This window comes from Uloborus diversus, chromosome 8, assembly GCF_026930045.1.
Source record: "Uloborus diversus isolate 005 chromosome 8, Udiv.v.3.1, whole genome shotgun sequence".
Lineage (NCBI taxonomy): Eukaryota > Metazoa > Arthropoda > Arachnida > Araneae > Uloboridae > Uloborus > Uloborus diversus.
Genome location: NC_072738.1, coordinates 61,439,421 through 61,455,301, shown reverse-complemented (window position 1 = coordinate 61,455,301; position 15,881 = coordinate 61,439,421). Strand labels below are relative to the sequence as shown.

The window sequence follows — 15,881 nt, the reverse complement described above, 5'->3', positions numbered from 1 at the left end:
TATCCATTCCCGTTGTGTAAAATATTTCCCTAAATTTATTGCTACTTCGCAGTAAGTCTTTCTAAGTACAAAGCCTCTTGTACAAAGAGACTTAAAAGAAAATATGAGTTCTCATTATAACCAACTTGCTCAAGTTATTGCTACTTCGCAATCAGTTCTTGAAAGCAAGCAAGTATGCTACGGCTTTCATTGCCTACCACTTTCACTAAAAGTTAAGGGATGGACAAGTAAGAAGGGCAAGTAAAATGCTTGCTCTTACGTAATAATTGAAAAACATCATAATAATTTTAAATATACAAATAGCAATAATAATTGCAGACGCGCGTTTTAAGTTACAAGGAATCCTTTCTCATGCAAAAAAAATAGTTAAAAGATATATAAGGCTGAAAGATCATTGTCAAATGAAAACTTACGCGATATTTCATTTTCAAAAATTCATAACTTCGAAAAAAATTTTAGCCCTTACACCCTTTTACTGCCTCCCCCCTTTAGCCCTTAACACATCACCCTTAGAAACATTTAGTTAATACAGATATTTTCTAAACAATTGGGAAAACTTTTACGGTTCTTCGTCAGATTTTTGCAGTGTTAAAGCGAAAGAAGTGCACTAGTCCAGTCTAATCGTTTTGGAGAAAGTTTATCTTTAGTGTTACTTATTATTTATAGCGATAGACGTAATATTTTATAAAATATAAATTTTTAAAACCGAGATATTTTTTATGCTAACCCTGTACATTCATACATAAAATCATATTTTTCAATAAAAAAATTTCTTTGTAAACCAAAAGCATTTTTCTACAATTATCTTTTTGCGTAGTTTTGATGATGTACAGTTAAAATGGGATTATTAGTTAAGGGGCCGTCAGCAAATGATGTCACGCTTTGAGGAGAAGAGGGGACTTCGTGAAAGTTAGAGAAGGTAAAAAGCAGTGTGACATCACTTATTTTGATTGAAGTAAAAAACTTTATTTTGTTGCAATACGTTTTTAAATTATAGTGTGACACGTGACAAGGGGAGGGGTGAGAAATGGGACACATAGTGGAAAAGGGGAAGTGGGTCAAGTATGTTGAAAAAAAAAGAGCGATATCAATCGTGGACAGTTTCTAATTCTTATTTTAGATACGCCATTTGTGGCCGTTTAACTATTTGTATTTTCCTCTTAATTACTTTTCCGTAAGAATTGCTTACTAAAACATTAGGGCTTCTATTCAACCATTGTTTACATCATGCAGTCCCTCACGCAAATAAAGCATAGCTTTCACCTTTTGCATTAAGACCTTTAACTGCAGCAAATAATGGAATAATATCACTGCAACTCGTCTGTAAAACGGACATGGAATATGCATTTAATGAATTTAACAGACTTATCAGTTCATGAGCAATTTTTTTGATGAAAACAATTGGTTTATTTTTCAATATTTAATTAAAAATATTATTAAATAAATTGCAATGCCAAATGTCACGTTATACAAATAATTAGTTTCTGAACGTCTGCCCAATAAATCTGCTGCAGAGGCATTTCTACTTTTCTCCCTTTATAAAGGTAATTTTTCTAAATATTTTCTATTGTTTGTATCCTGCAGTTTGAATGAAATACAATTTGATGTTTTTTAAAAGCAAATATGCTTTGATGTTAAATTTTTGCTGGGGCAACTTATTTGATGTTAAACTAAAGTTTCAATTGAGCGGAAACCTAAAAAAATGAAGAATTCCTGCTGCATTGTAAGCTTTGACAATAAGTCTGAGTTGTTACTATTTAAAAAAAGTATTTACCGTATCTATTTTCGCTGACAAAACTCTGAACTTCATTATTTTTGTTAATTTGATATCTTTTACGATTAAAAAATGTTCTAATAATTTAAAAATGCAGCGCAATTCCTCTTATTTTTAAATATAAATGGTATCTCTTTAAAGTTAATGATATTTTGAATGTAATAAAAAATTTGCAATTCAAACTAATTATTGAAATGAATAATTATTAATGAAATCTGTATTGCTTTAAACATCTTTTAAACATCGTAGTTTTTTAACTGAATGATTCTAAAGATATTTGATACAAGAGCTGTTTGCATTGAAATATGTCTAACGCTCAAATTCCTTTTTAAATATTAAAAACCAACAATATTAGAGTTATTACCTATTTAAACTGCACTCAAAATGTAAATTCAATGAGAAAGAATTTAAATGTTTGAACATAAGGAACTTATTTTGATTATATCACATATAAGCATTCGTTACCAAATTTATTTTTGAAACAAAATGATTAAGCATTTTTAAATGACTAAGTTTTAACAGTTTGAACGTAGATTCAGATATTTCCAACTACATTCAAGTCAATCACATTAAATTTGCCTTTCAAGTTTAAAGAATGAACCGTTCTATTTAACATCTAGTGTTTTGTATCAAAAACCAACTGACTCCCGTATTAGAGGAACACCATAATAATTCCGAAACGTTTAGGAAAGTCATGGAAAGCAAATGTGCCTAACTTTAAAAGATAGTGGAAGAAGTAGAGAGAAAAAATTTACTCCCAAGACAAACATTTAAGAAGAATTTGAAATATCATCATTCGTCAGAAAATAAGAAATTTATTTTTCACTCCTTATATGAGTTATTTGTGATGAGTAGTTTAGATAAATATTCAAGCATCATGAAATATGAACCATGTATATCAAGGGTTCTCACAAACTTTGTGCCGAAGAAAGAGGAGAGGGGTTCCACGACACGAAGCATCATAATATCAGTACAATAGATACCGAGAAAAATTCCTGATTCTTCAAAGGACTAGAGTCGGAAAAGTTTGGGAACCCCTGATATATAAAATGAAGTCAGTTGTCTTAAAACATATTGTCAGTGAAAAGCGTTTCATAACATTTCGAAAAATTCTCACAGCAGTTTGAATTAAAATGTTTCTTATTTATTTATGTTTGCTACGTTTTCTTTGTGCGTGTTTAATTGAATGAATGAATGTATCACTGTCACTGCATCTTACCGTTGTTGTCTGCGTGAGAAACTTTGAAGTAAATTGCCAGTAGGACAAAGACTGTGGCCAATGTCCAGGTACTACGCCCACTGCTCCAAGCCATCAGTATGCTAAGTAAACCGGTAACCTTTTCAACCTAGAAGAAAGAGGCATGAAATCAGGAACACTGCTAAAAATATTTCCGTGACCATTCATTAGAGTCTGCTGGAAAGTATTATCAGAAAAATGACGTATCGTTACAGATAATTAAAGTGTAAAATTCAGCAACTTTAAAAAAAGAGATTACAGAGAACAAAAAACAAAAAGCTTACAGAGAACAACGGAGAGAAAATTGAGATTATAATTTTCATTTTGTGAAAGGGAAAATTAGTACACGATAAATTACCAGAAATAGTCTCAAGACTTTGCGACATCACAAAGGAGCCAGCATATTTTAATGTGCAGAAATAAAATACTTTAGGTTCTGTATATTCACAGTACATAACCATTTAAAGCTATGTCTATACAGATACAAACGATCTTACTCTAAACGTAGTTTAGGCAGAAATATGAGCACAGGTATCAATAGTTGGTTTTACGTCAATCCAGAAACTAGAATAAATGAAAGTCCAACTTCTTTAGTGATTATCAGTCTGAAACAATCACAGCAGAGCTGAAAGGAGTAAACGTCTCACATCAGGATTTTTTTTATATCTTTCGCTTGCAAAATTGCAAATAAACTACGATACTTTGCGAAATAAATTTGCTTCGACAATGTTTTATTTTGGTAACTCTGATTTCTCTCGTTTTCAATTTGTTTTTAAATAGATTCATTTAAAGTCGAATGCCAACAGTTGCGAGGAAGAATTACCTGCATAATGGTTGCTAAAACTATTTATTACACCAAGCTTTTGTAAATGACACAATTTAATTCACTTAATACTGGATACATCAACAGCATGATTTATCCAGTAGCACAAATTAGACAATTTACTCATACATTACCGCTTTATTCTCGGAACTTTAGGAGTTCATTTAACTCTCGGAACTTTAGGAGCTCATTTAACTCTAACAGAAATCGATTGAAATGAATACGAGCAAATGTATCTACCAATAGCGGAGCCAGAAATTTTCTTTGCCGCACCCAAAGAGAAATTTTTTGCTACGCTACTGTTCCATAGAATTCGATCGAATCGAACAAATTTGAGCAGCCTCCGAGACTCAAACTAAGAAAAAGTTTAAATTGCTCTCTCAATGAGAGAGCCCTTTAAACTTCGGCTCTAAAATTCGACATAATCGAATAAAAGGAACCATTGTGTATCGTAATATGAAGTATCATCAACTTTCTAAAAAGTTTTTTTGCATTTAAAAATAATGATTTGTACGTGTTGACTACACGGTCACGATGGCAACGTGTACAAATCAGTAGTTTTCAAAACTTTTTTTTTTGAAAACTTGATTCTTCATATTGCAGCGAAGTTCGTACGTTCCAACCTTTGATAACGGTGGTTCAGTGGTAGAATTCTCGCCTGCCACGCGAGCGACCCGGGTTTAAATCCCGACTAGGGCAAAGTGAGTCTTACTAAAATTTCCTTTCTACTGTTTTCCGTATTTTCTCGAATGTTCTATTAATTTCTGTATCTTTCCGAGTCTGGAAAGTTCCAGCACTTTCTCAAGTTGTATATAAGCAGATGTAACGTTCATCGTGGTTCTGAATAAAGATCTCGAGTTGAGACTAACGAGTATTCGCCTCATTTGGTTTTCACATTGTCTTCGCTAGCTTCATCTACGCGACAATATTATGACGCGTAATGGTCTCACACTTATGAATATGTCCCAGTTGAAAGCTAAAGGTTAAAATTACGAGAGTAAGTCGCAAAAGTAGTTCTAAAAATATTTCATCCGTGTAAATAGAGCAAGCAATATGCGGGACCAAGCAAATGGTCAAGAGTAAAACGCACGGTAATTTTAGTCCTGCATGCGGTGCATATTGCACCTAAACAAGGAAAGTGCTAAATGCTGATTTAAAATCTAAATTTAATGCTCTTTCTTGCCATAAAAATAGCATAAAGTTAACTTACATGTGTGTGATGGCGTAAAAAAAATTGAATTTTGATATTTTGAATTTAAATTATATTTTTCGCAATCACGAGTGTGTGTGTGTGTGTGTGTGTGTGTGTGTGTGCGCGCTTGTAGGTATGTGTGTATGTATGTATGTGTGTTTGTGTCTGTGTACAGGCATGATTGTGTGGGTATGTGTATATGTATGTGTGTGTAGGTGTGTGCATGTGTGTGTAAGGTGTGTGTGTTGGATATGGACGTAACCTGTAGACTGTTCCTGCGAGAGGAGCGGCATCAGGAGAGGCCAGTCGACGGTGGTGCTGCAGAGGGAGGCAGGGGAAAATAAAATCAAAGGAACGCCATTCAAAGGCCAAATGAAAACAATAAGCAATGATTGCTGAAAAAAAATATATATAATCAATGCTTACAAATCATTAAAATTTCATAAAGACACCAAAAACTAGTCTCTAAACAACACATTATAGATTTTTGTGCGTATTGTAATATAAAGCAAGCATTTAAGACTAAATCAATTAAAACTAGCATCGCGTTAAGCCTTGATTTTTCTCCAATGTAGTTTTTTTTTAGTTCTTTCTTTTTCCTTGCCGGGGTGCGATACAGTAGTGCAGGTCATTGTAAAAACTTACTAAGCAATATCCTGCGAAGTTTTTATTGAAAAACGTGTTTCGTGGCATTTCAACTGCATTAACGGAGAAACTTGCTTCCTTTTCTGTATTTTTACAATGTGTTGGAGAGGAAGAATTTTTTTTTTTAAAATAAAATATTCATCATGGCACTTGGTTCGCAATTTTTAAATGAGTATTTACTCAACATATTTTTTTGTACTATTATTTTACTTATACAGATATTATTTACAGCACAAAACAACTACGTACATAAAAAAATACAATGATGTTTTTTTCTTGATCTCCCTTTATTTCATTTATTTATTTCTGCTTAATCGCAAATGTGCTATGTTGCATAAGTTTTCATCAAATACCATTCGCCTAAAGAGAAATAAGATTTTCACAATTCCAACAAGGAAACAGTAGAAAAAAGTATGTCCAATAAGTAATGAACCCTTGGAATACCCCTGATAAGATTATGTAGCACCTTTCGAAAAAGTCCGATAAATGTCCGATACTGACAATACCTACTATTGTACGTTTACTTAAGAAAAGGAAATGGGCTGTCGGTAAAACAGATAATACTCCTGTTACCCAAACATAAGAATAAGCGGTCTTCGAAGATTCGATGGTATTCCATTGCGTTATAATTGCCTCGAGATTCGATAGTGTCTCTGTGGAAGCTTATGGCTTCTTCAGATGTGTTAGATGGAACTTCATACTTTTTCGTGACGTGGAATTTCGGCAATGATTGTCAGAGTAGTTTCCAGAACGTAAAATCGAAATTAGAGGGGAAATGTTAAGCATTGAAATTTTGAGCTAAAGTTGTGAGTATAAAACTCTTTTTTTTAAAATAAAATCAATATTGTATATTATTATTCTATTCCTTATTTTAGCTAGTAATCATAAAATATTTATAGGTTGTTATGGCCCGTAGTGTAATATGCTGTCAAAAAGAGGGCGTTTGCAGCGCCCTATTTTTCATAGCTCATTACAATATGGGCCTTAACACAGGTCATTGATATTTAAAAAATGTATCAGCCCTTTTCTAAAAGGTATACTATTACAAGTGTAAATGATTACGTTATTCTTTTAAACAATGCCCTAAGGAACACATCAGTTTTCATTTTATTGCAAGTAATATTTAGTTGGTTATTATAATTTTAGTGAATTTACGGATCTTTAGATTTGACTGTGGGTATTCAGTAGCAAAATTACAGATTAATTTCCCTTGAGACTATTTCTAATGCATTTTTTAAAAAACTTTCAATGATGTTATAAACGAAAATATGTCGACTAGTGCCTACCATGCAGCAGTACAAAAGTAGTCACAATGTTGCCATTAAATTGGTCAAAGGATTTTGATGTGTATAATATTCAATTGTAACGAGCTCACTATTTTCTCTCAAAAATCCATCAATGGTAAAAAGTTTCATTTAAATAACAAGAACAACAATAATAATAATAAAAATATGAATGGTAATAATAATAATAATAATAATAATAATAATAATAATAATAATAATAATAATAACAATAAAAGAAGCTAAATTGTTTATTTACACGCCGAAAGGATAACAGCAATCAAAAGGATAATAATTGATCATGTAAACGTTGATGTGGTATCTGACTTAAGCGCACGAAGACTTTGTAACGTCATTTATTAAGAGGAGCTCATTGATGTATTTGAAGAATTTGAATCAGAATCGGAGTCCAATTAAAGTCATGTGAGATATGCTCCGGGCTACGAAATATCTATCGACTAATTTCTAATTCTTCCGTTACAAGGTTCTAAAGTGTAACTCGGGTCAATTTAGACACTTAAATATTGGTGAATTTGCATATGCAACAGCACAATCAATGGCTGAATAGTTGGTGACCATTGATTTGGGATGTGTTTAATTGTTATGAATTAATTACTTAAAATCAATGTAATTATGCGTATAAATGTGTTTAAATGGTTATATTTTCAATCTGAAGTTAAAAAGAGATTGTTATGTATGATTATTGGTCGTAATTAGAGTTAGGTGAAATTATATTGTAATAGAATTTTGTAAAGTTTGAAAGCTATGCAGGGAGCTGCAGAAATATCGCCACACATTTCAAATGTGAATAAAAAAGAAGAAACAAGAACCAATTGAAAAAAGTGTTAATATTTTTAAACAAAACTATTTAAAATTCATTTTTTTTTCTGAAAGATCATCGATTCTACACTCAACCAGAGAAAGTGAAATAAACTCTAATTTTTGCAGCAAAAGTGGAAATTGAATGAAGCTCCAACTGAACAGAGTTTGGCAAGCCAAATGATCCACGCATATCCTAACTACTTGAAATCATATTTCAAATCGTAAATAATTGAATTTATTTAGTTAATACAAATGCTGAATAAAATCAGCGCAGTAATGAACAAGATATATGCATTCTAAAACAAATATTCAGAATAAAACGAAATTTTGCACACGTGATGGCAGTATTTATATTAGAAAGTAATTACGAATTAAAAGCAAAGTGACTATTTTTTCTGGAAAAATCCCAAATGAATGGAGGTTTAAATATCCCGGGGGGGGGGGGCCGTGGTGGCCTGATCAGTAAGGCATCGGACTTGTGACCGGAGGGTATCGGGTTCAATCCTCGCTGGATTGAAGATCCACCGTCGTCATTTGACCATTAATGGTGACTGGATGTCACCATTAATGGTCAAATGACGGTTTGGTAACATTGTCACCATTAATGGTGACTGGGCGACGTTAAATATGCTAGTGATCACAATGTCCTCCAAGTGAAACGATACCTCTGGGGGTGCTAGATCAGATCGGGTACTGCGAAAGGTATGGACACTTGACCGTACTTCATCCTTGTAACAACTTCATTCTTGTAACATTCTTGTGCAAAAAAAAAAAAAAATGATACAATAACTGCAAAAACAACTGAAATATCACTAAAAGTTCACCAAAATACATTTATAGTAAGCATAAGATTCTTGGAAGATTTCAAAATTCTTGGTTTAAACAAACACTGATGTAAAATCAATAGCTCTATATTCATTAACGAAAGTGAGAAATTATATTAACACTAAAATAAACCTTCATCATCGTGCTAACATCAGTTATGAAAATAACTCTCTGATTAAAATTTATTCAAACTTGCGTGTTGCAACGTGGAAACAAAGAAAATATTTAAACAATCAACGACACGCTATGTGTCCATTTATGGGGAAGAATATGTTCTATTCGCGTAAATGTTTATGAACTGATTGTTTTTCAATTTATTAAAAGCACATTTTTAATGAATGCATGGCGAGATATTTAATCTTACATGAATTGAAACTTTAATAAAATGATTTTACAATTATTTTATTTCGTTTTTCAAGCATATTTGTATTACAGCTTGAAGATTATAAAAATAATTCGTGAATTCTATTCTATTTTTACATGCACTTAAAATAATTTCTTTTGTAGTATCCCACCACCCCTAGTTTATAATATAAATCGAACACTGAATGCCACATTCCAATGGGAATAAACACATCGCCCATGGCAATGGTTATCCGACACAAATTTCGAATTGACGAACTGGCCGGGGTTTTTATATACAAAGTAGGTGCACCTGTTTTCATTTCAACCCCCAAAACCCAGACACAGGACCTTTAAAGTTCTCCTATTTTTAAAAAATAGTTATGTATAATTATCGATTCAAATCGATTTTTCTGCCATGCATTAAATACTGTAGGTAGAATCCATGTCAATTCATAGAGCCCTGACACAGAACCGTTAAAGTTCTAACAATTAAAAAAAATATTACAATGGATTTTTCTGCCATGTGATAAATACTGTAGGTAATAAATCTTTGTCAATCCAAGCAGGGCTTTAACTTTATAGTCTTGTTCTTTTTTGAATGTAACATATGTTAAAACGCATGAAAAAATACGACCAGTGTATTCTTTGGTTTTGTCTAAAAAAATTTCCGGACAGATGCAGGCTGCCAAAGATGGCGGCCCGGGTACCATTTCCCACTTACGATTTTCGATCAAATCTTTAGAGTTCTTGATCTCAGGAACGTTACAACATATTTTATTGAGGTTTGTTTTATTTAAACGGTTGTTTTTTTCCTGTTTTGGAAGATATGCAAAATTTTGAAATATATTATTAAGGTTTCTTTAAAACCTTTTGAAAAAAAAATTATTATTTTTTTCTCAAAAACGCCCATTGTTCAGATTTAATTTTCTTTTTACTATTGATTAGTACCGCTGAGCACTACCTCTCGGAAAAGGAGAGCTTCTACTTTTTCGTGTAACAGATTTTAGATTCTTTTTAAAAAACTGAGGGTTTTTCATTAACTCTATAGGTAAATGTTTAAATTTAGCTTTATAGCGAAAGTTTCTTTTTGAGTCGCCACTTAATCCAGGATATTGATTTTAGTGAAAACAAGATGGTACTCGAAACGCATCTTTTGATACTACGCTGAAAGGTTGCATGCGGTAAAATGTTACGAAACAGTAAATTGGCTGGAGACTGCGATTTTGAAACAAAATATGTTGTACGGTTCCTAAGATAAAGGACTTAAAAGATTTTGTAGAAAATCGCAAGTGAAAAATAACAGTTATCATGGCCCAGGATTTTTTTTGGACAAAACTAAAAAACACCCTGCTCTTACCTTTTCATGCGTTTAAACATATCGTAGTCTCAGAGCAACAGTAGGATATCTCAGTGTTATTCCTTGGATTAGATGCCTTACTATTTCTCTGCTGCGACGATATGTTGCATGCAAAAAATTCCAAGACTTTAAGTAACACGTTAATACTTTGGTATGCCATTTGGAGTAATAATCTCTGAGCAACAACATATCTCGCAATGGAGTTCCTCGATCGCTCTTTTAGAAACATTTATATTAGTACCCCCATTAGTATATACACGATCTATAATGGAGTGGAGCGAAAAAAAAAACGATTTTTTTTTTTTTGCGAGTTGCTATAGTGCGGAAAAGTTGCGATTGGTGAAGACTTAAAAACAAACAAAAAAAAAGAAGTTTGAAATCGGGTAATATTGTGCGATCGCGCAACGAGCCTGAAAATTCGAAAAAATGGAAACATTTTTTTTTTTTTTTACGTAATTTAAAAACATTTTGGTCCAGTGTTTTTTTTTAATGCTCTAAGACTGAAAAGTTGCGATTGGTGAAGCCTTGAGAATTTAAATAGAAATATTGAAATGTTGATTTGACCCTTGTTGATTTGACATGGATTCTACTTGTAGTTTTTGTCAGTATTATGAATATTTTAAAATGCAATTGCAGTTAACACTGGTCGGCCTACTGTATTTTGTTTTAAAAGATTGGATTAAAACGTGGACTATAATGAAGGAGAAAAATCTTCACGGAGTGGCAACACCTAAAAACGGTTTAAGATATTCATTTTCCCACCATGTTCGCTTCAATAGATTTTCGGTAGAGAACGACGGCTCTCTCCAATGCCGAGATTACAAGAATAGTGAGCAACTAACTTCGCATTTTAAAAAAAGGAAAAAGAAAAAGAACAATTACGCGTAGTATTTATTGAAAGTTTAGAAATACGTAATGCGACTGCGATCCTGAAACTGAATCAAAACTCAAAATCTTTACACACATTTTATTTTTTTATGGTCACAGAAAGACAAATTTGTCATCTCGACTGCGGAAATAATCTGCTAGACTGGGACATTAAACTCAATTCATTTCAAAACAACAAGCAACCCTTTATTGTTTTTAAACAAGTTAACTTGAAATTCAACCGTCCGGTAAAAAAAATTTTGTAACAGCAAAACACAACTGCATTACTGCAAAACACCAGTTATTGCAGTATTGAAGAGTAGACCATTACAGGAAAATTATGTTTGTATCTACTAAAAAAAACTACATCGTTATTTTGACTGTAACTTTTCAGTTGGATGTCATTAATTTCATTGTTGAAAATTACGCTTCAAGTACCTCGTTAATACGTTATTTGTGTAACATTTAGCGTAATATCTCTCGGCAACAACATATCTCGCAATGGAATCCCTCTACTGCTCTTTTCGAAACATTTTTCATAGTATCCGATATTCAACAAAATTCAAACCAAATTCTGTTTCATACTCCTAATTTATCTTGCTAACAGGTTTTCTTGGAGATTTATATGCAACCAAATAACAGTTCATTTTTCGTAATGTGTATGCTCATGATGAAACGAACTGACCTTATGTTGCACATGACTAAATTATACTAGAACATAATCTATTTGCCATCTCGCACTAATCCATTTTCAGGTATAAAGGAGTGTGTTGTCGCCGAAACTTGTGTAAGCACTTTGTATTGCAAATTTGTGTCAAAAGTCTTGAGTTTGCTAATGCGTTGGAATCCAATAATTGGCCAATTTATCTATTCAAACGAAAAATCATATGAGCCAAATAAACGAGACTTCTTAAATTTATTTTCATTAAAATAATTAAAAGTTTCATTACTGTGTGTTGTAATGAGATTTAAAACATCACATATACTCACTAATTCAAATAATCAAGAGCTGTAAAATAAAGCATTTAATCTTGTGTATCAATTCAGAAATAAAATTCAAAAGATTCAAAAGTAAGACACCCGTATACTTCCATTTTAGCATCAATCAAACTAAATTTGCTATGTTTACAGATTCAATGCAACTAAATCCAATTCTTTCTAAAATTTTAAGTACATATTTTTATCAGATAAGTTGCGTTGATGCTATTACGTGTTAAACTATCCAAGAAAGTTCCGAAAACTTGGATCTTTGTCACATGGGACTAGAAAGACATTGCGAGAGAACCGAAGAGACGTGAGAAGACTTGTTTGCAATCGATTTCAGTTTGAGCTCCATTTAAATTTTTAATGGACAAATGTTTCGAAAACCATTAAGTGGTTCAGAGAAGCTCAGCAGTTTGTTGTGTTACCTGTTTTTGAACAGTATTTTGGAAATCTTTAACTGTTTATTGGTTAAAGATATCAAGTAAGCCGGAAAATAATTTGAAAGATTGGGAGGCAGATATTGAAGATATCTTTTTGATCGATAAAATATTTAGTATTATCATTGAAGGCTTAATCTGAGAACTTCAGCAGAAAGAAAAATTGGTTTTATTGTTGATTTTGTTTTATACGAAAATAACCACAGCTCGGCAGGAAGGGGGGTTATTCAAGGTTTAGAACCCATGAACAACAAAAGGGTTCGGCCACGTATGAAAATATGGATTTCAATCTCAGTCCAAAATTCATGATTTGGAAGAAACTGCAACTGATTGCTTTCGCGCGCAATATGTAATTAACAAAGTTAAGTGTGGGTAAACTCAGGTTATAATGAAAATCTCAAATCTTTGCATCGGCTGTTGTTTTACGTTATCTAATCTCGAGTTTCTTATTTTTATTTTTTTTTTTCACACGAGTATTTTACTACTGCCAAAAAAGGAATTTTGTGGTAAAAAAAAGATAATAAGTAAATATTCAGAAATGTAATAAGTGTAATTATTATACATAAGTAAATAAACCTTTGAAAATACAAAACCCTCCAGAAAGATACAAAAGAAATCACAAACCTTGCGTAATTATACCGTGTAGAATGTAATTATTATTTCCTTACGACTGAAAACTTTTTTTGTTCCTGTGATTTTGAGTCAGGTAATGATTATAAAGCGATTGTCAGTTACTTATGCAAGTAATTATTTTTGATTAATAGCTTTGCGCAAAGCAATAGTAAGAGAAATTATTATTTAATTCCTAACTACAGATTTGCATTTGCTAATTTTGTTTTAAATTTCAAAACACGAATAAAATCACTCCGTAAAAAAATATTAAATAAAAATCGTATTACATTCTGAATGCAAAACTTTGCCATCTAAGAAGATAAGAACGCTGAAAAATAAACTAAAACAATAAATAGATCATAAAACATTGCAAATATTTGAGATTTTCTTTTTAATATCTTTTGTTCTACATTATTAAGTAAAACTTGTTCTGAAATAATATTTTGATAGTGAAAAAAAAAATCAAGGACATTTTCTTAGGCAATGTGGGGGAGCATTAACGTAAAGCCTACGTCAGTGTCGTGGAATTTATCTGATTTAATTATTTAGTAACAAATATCTAACAACTGTTAACCTTTCATACGTTCCTACCTAAAGTGTCTAATTGTAATCTGTTGTTCTTTAGTTTAATAAACCATTTCAACTGCTGCTATCATTAATCTCTAAGCCGATTAAGATTTACTGGGAGATAGACTTATAAAAACTTCAAAGTCGTATCGTTATTCTATTTCACTTCCCCCCGACGTATCACATTAACTTCCAAACTGTCCTCATTATCCGTAGCCCTAACTCACTTCAGTTCCCCCGTGGTTACTTGAACAAATGAGAAAAACCTCACGCGAAGATATCTCAGGGAGCTACACACAATTTCCGCAATCCCCACAGACACAGTTAAAAATATCCATGATTATTTACGGCAAACAGCGCCCCCATCGGGAAACAAGAAAAAACTTGTTTCGCTGACATTTCTTCCAAATGAATTTTACTGGAATAAAAAACGTTCATAAAGTCTTCTGATTAAAGTTATTCGGAGCAGCAGGATACTGATAAAAATGGTATTTGATTAAAACTACTCATAAGTGTTCTAAAGGGGAAAAAATACTGTTCATCGCACGCTTGCGTTTTGATTTTTTCTGATTTGCTAAGCTGAGTTTATTACACGTCACTCAGCCACAAAACCTTGCAAATATTCTAGTATTTCGCAGCATTTTAATTAAGCCCTATGATGAAAATCGCAATGTTTTTGTTCATTATAATAAATAAAATTCTGCAGAATATTATAACTTTTTCAATTAAAGGAATTCTTTTCGAAAAAGGAATTAAGTTCAAACTTATCGCCTACATTCATTTTGGACCATTTTTACTGCATATTATAGAAATGAAATTGAATTAAAACCCACGGAAAGGATTTTTTTATGTACAAATGAAATAAAAAAACCTCTCTTTCTTTTGCACATTTCTTAAGTTTAGGAAAAAATTTAGTACAATAGAAACGTGCCGAAAAATTTTGTCCTTCGACAAAAGTTTTCGTTTTTTAAAGAAAAAAGTGCAAATGTCATTTCAAAACTATCTGTTAATAACGTTTAATGAAGTATTAAGTTTCGAAATGGTAACGATATTTACATTATAGAATAAGATGAGTTATCCATAGAACGCTTCCTAAAAAGCTATTTTATTATTCGTCTTTTAACGAAAACTTTTCGCACATAAATGCTTCAAATGTTAAATAATTTTTCCTTCGTAACATAATGACCTGGTTGAAGCTATTTCACGTACTGCTGGAAAGGATTATATGAACCAATTTCGTTTTTAACTGGTTCGTCTGTCCAATAAAACGACCTTGAACACAATCGACTTTTATGCTTTTCATATGGTATTCTGATACTACATGGAAATTGTTCATTTATTTTGTGTAGTGGTACCCGCACGGCTTTGCCCGTAGTAGAAAATTAAAAGGTCATTTGGTTAGGCTGTACACTGTAAAAACGATTCAGAAACGTTCCTGGAAAATAATGGGCAGCTGATATGCCCAATTTCTGCCAGTAACATACCTTGCAAAAACCAGTAACGTTTTTTGCTAAAACTCAGTTACCTTCCTAAACTTATCTCAGAAGCTTCCTAAAAAATTCAGAAATCTTCCCGTTTGAAGCTAGTCATGTATCTGGAACTTTAGAGTAAATTTGGGTAGATAGTATATAACAGTTTGGCACCTTCCTGAGAAGGTTCTATAAGCAGCATAGCAAACATGGCCAAAGCAAAGCCAGAACTGCAAGTACGTATTGAGAATTTTACTCACACCCAGTTCTGCAAAGCAACGTAGTTCAAACTTATTCGCTCCCTTTGGGAACTTAATTACCTTGGACGAACCGTAATCGGGCTGAAGCCGATATGCTTTATTAATGTGTTCAATTGTTCTTTAAACTGGGAGCAGAAAGTATTTTTCACAACAGTGAAAAGTCTGCATTCGTATAACTTGTAGCAATTCAGGAAACTTTTTGACAGTGATACTTGATTTTTCCAGGAAGTGGATAAAAACCATTGAAATCCCGAAACGTGACACGGAAATACTCAGTAACGTTTCGGAAATTTTTTACAGTGTATATATATATACAAATAATTGATGATGAATTTCTCGCCAATTTGCTATGTTAATTTGCTCGCCCACGTTATGGTAATTT

The 15,881-nt window shown here is 32.3% G+C and overlaps 1 protein-coding gene across 1 annotated transcript in view; it reads right to left on the bottom strand.

Annotated features, from left to right (window-relative positions):
- Positions 1-15,881, bottom strand: part of LOC129227657 (protein PRQFV-amide-like) — an 86,549-nt gene that overhangs the window by 23,269 nt on the left and 47,399 nt on the right. The window contains exon 2 of the mRNA XM_054862248.1: positions 2,994-3,120. Within this exon, the coding sequence (XP_054718223.1) occupies positions 2,994-3,087 (94 nt within the window). The 5' untranslated portion in view covers positions 3,088-3,120. The remainder of the gene's footprint in view (positions 1-2,993; positions 3,121-15,881) is intronic.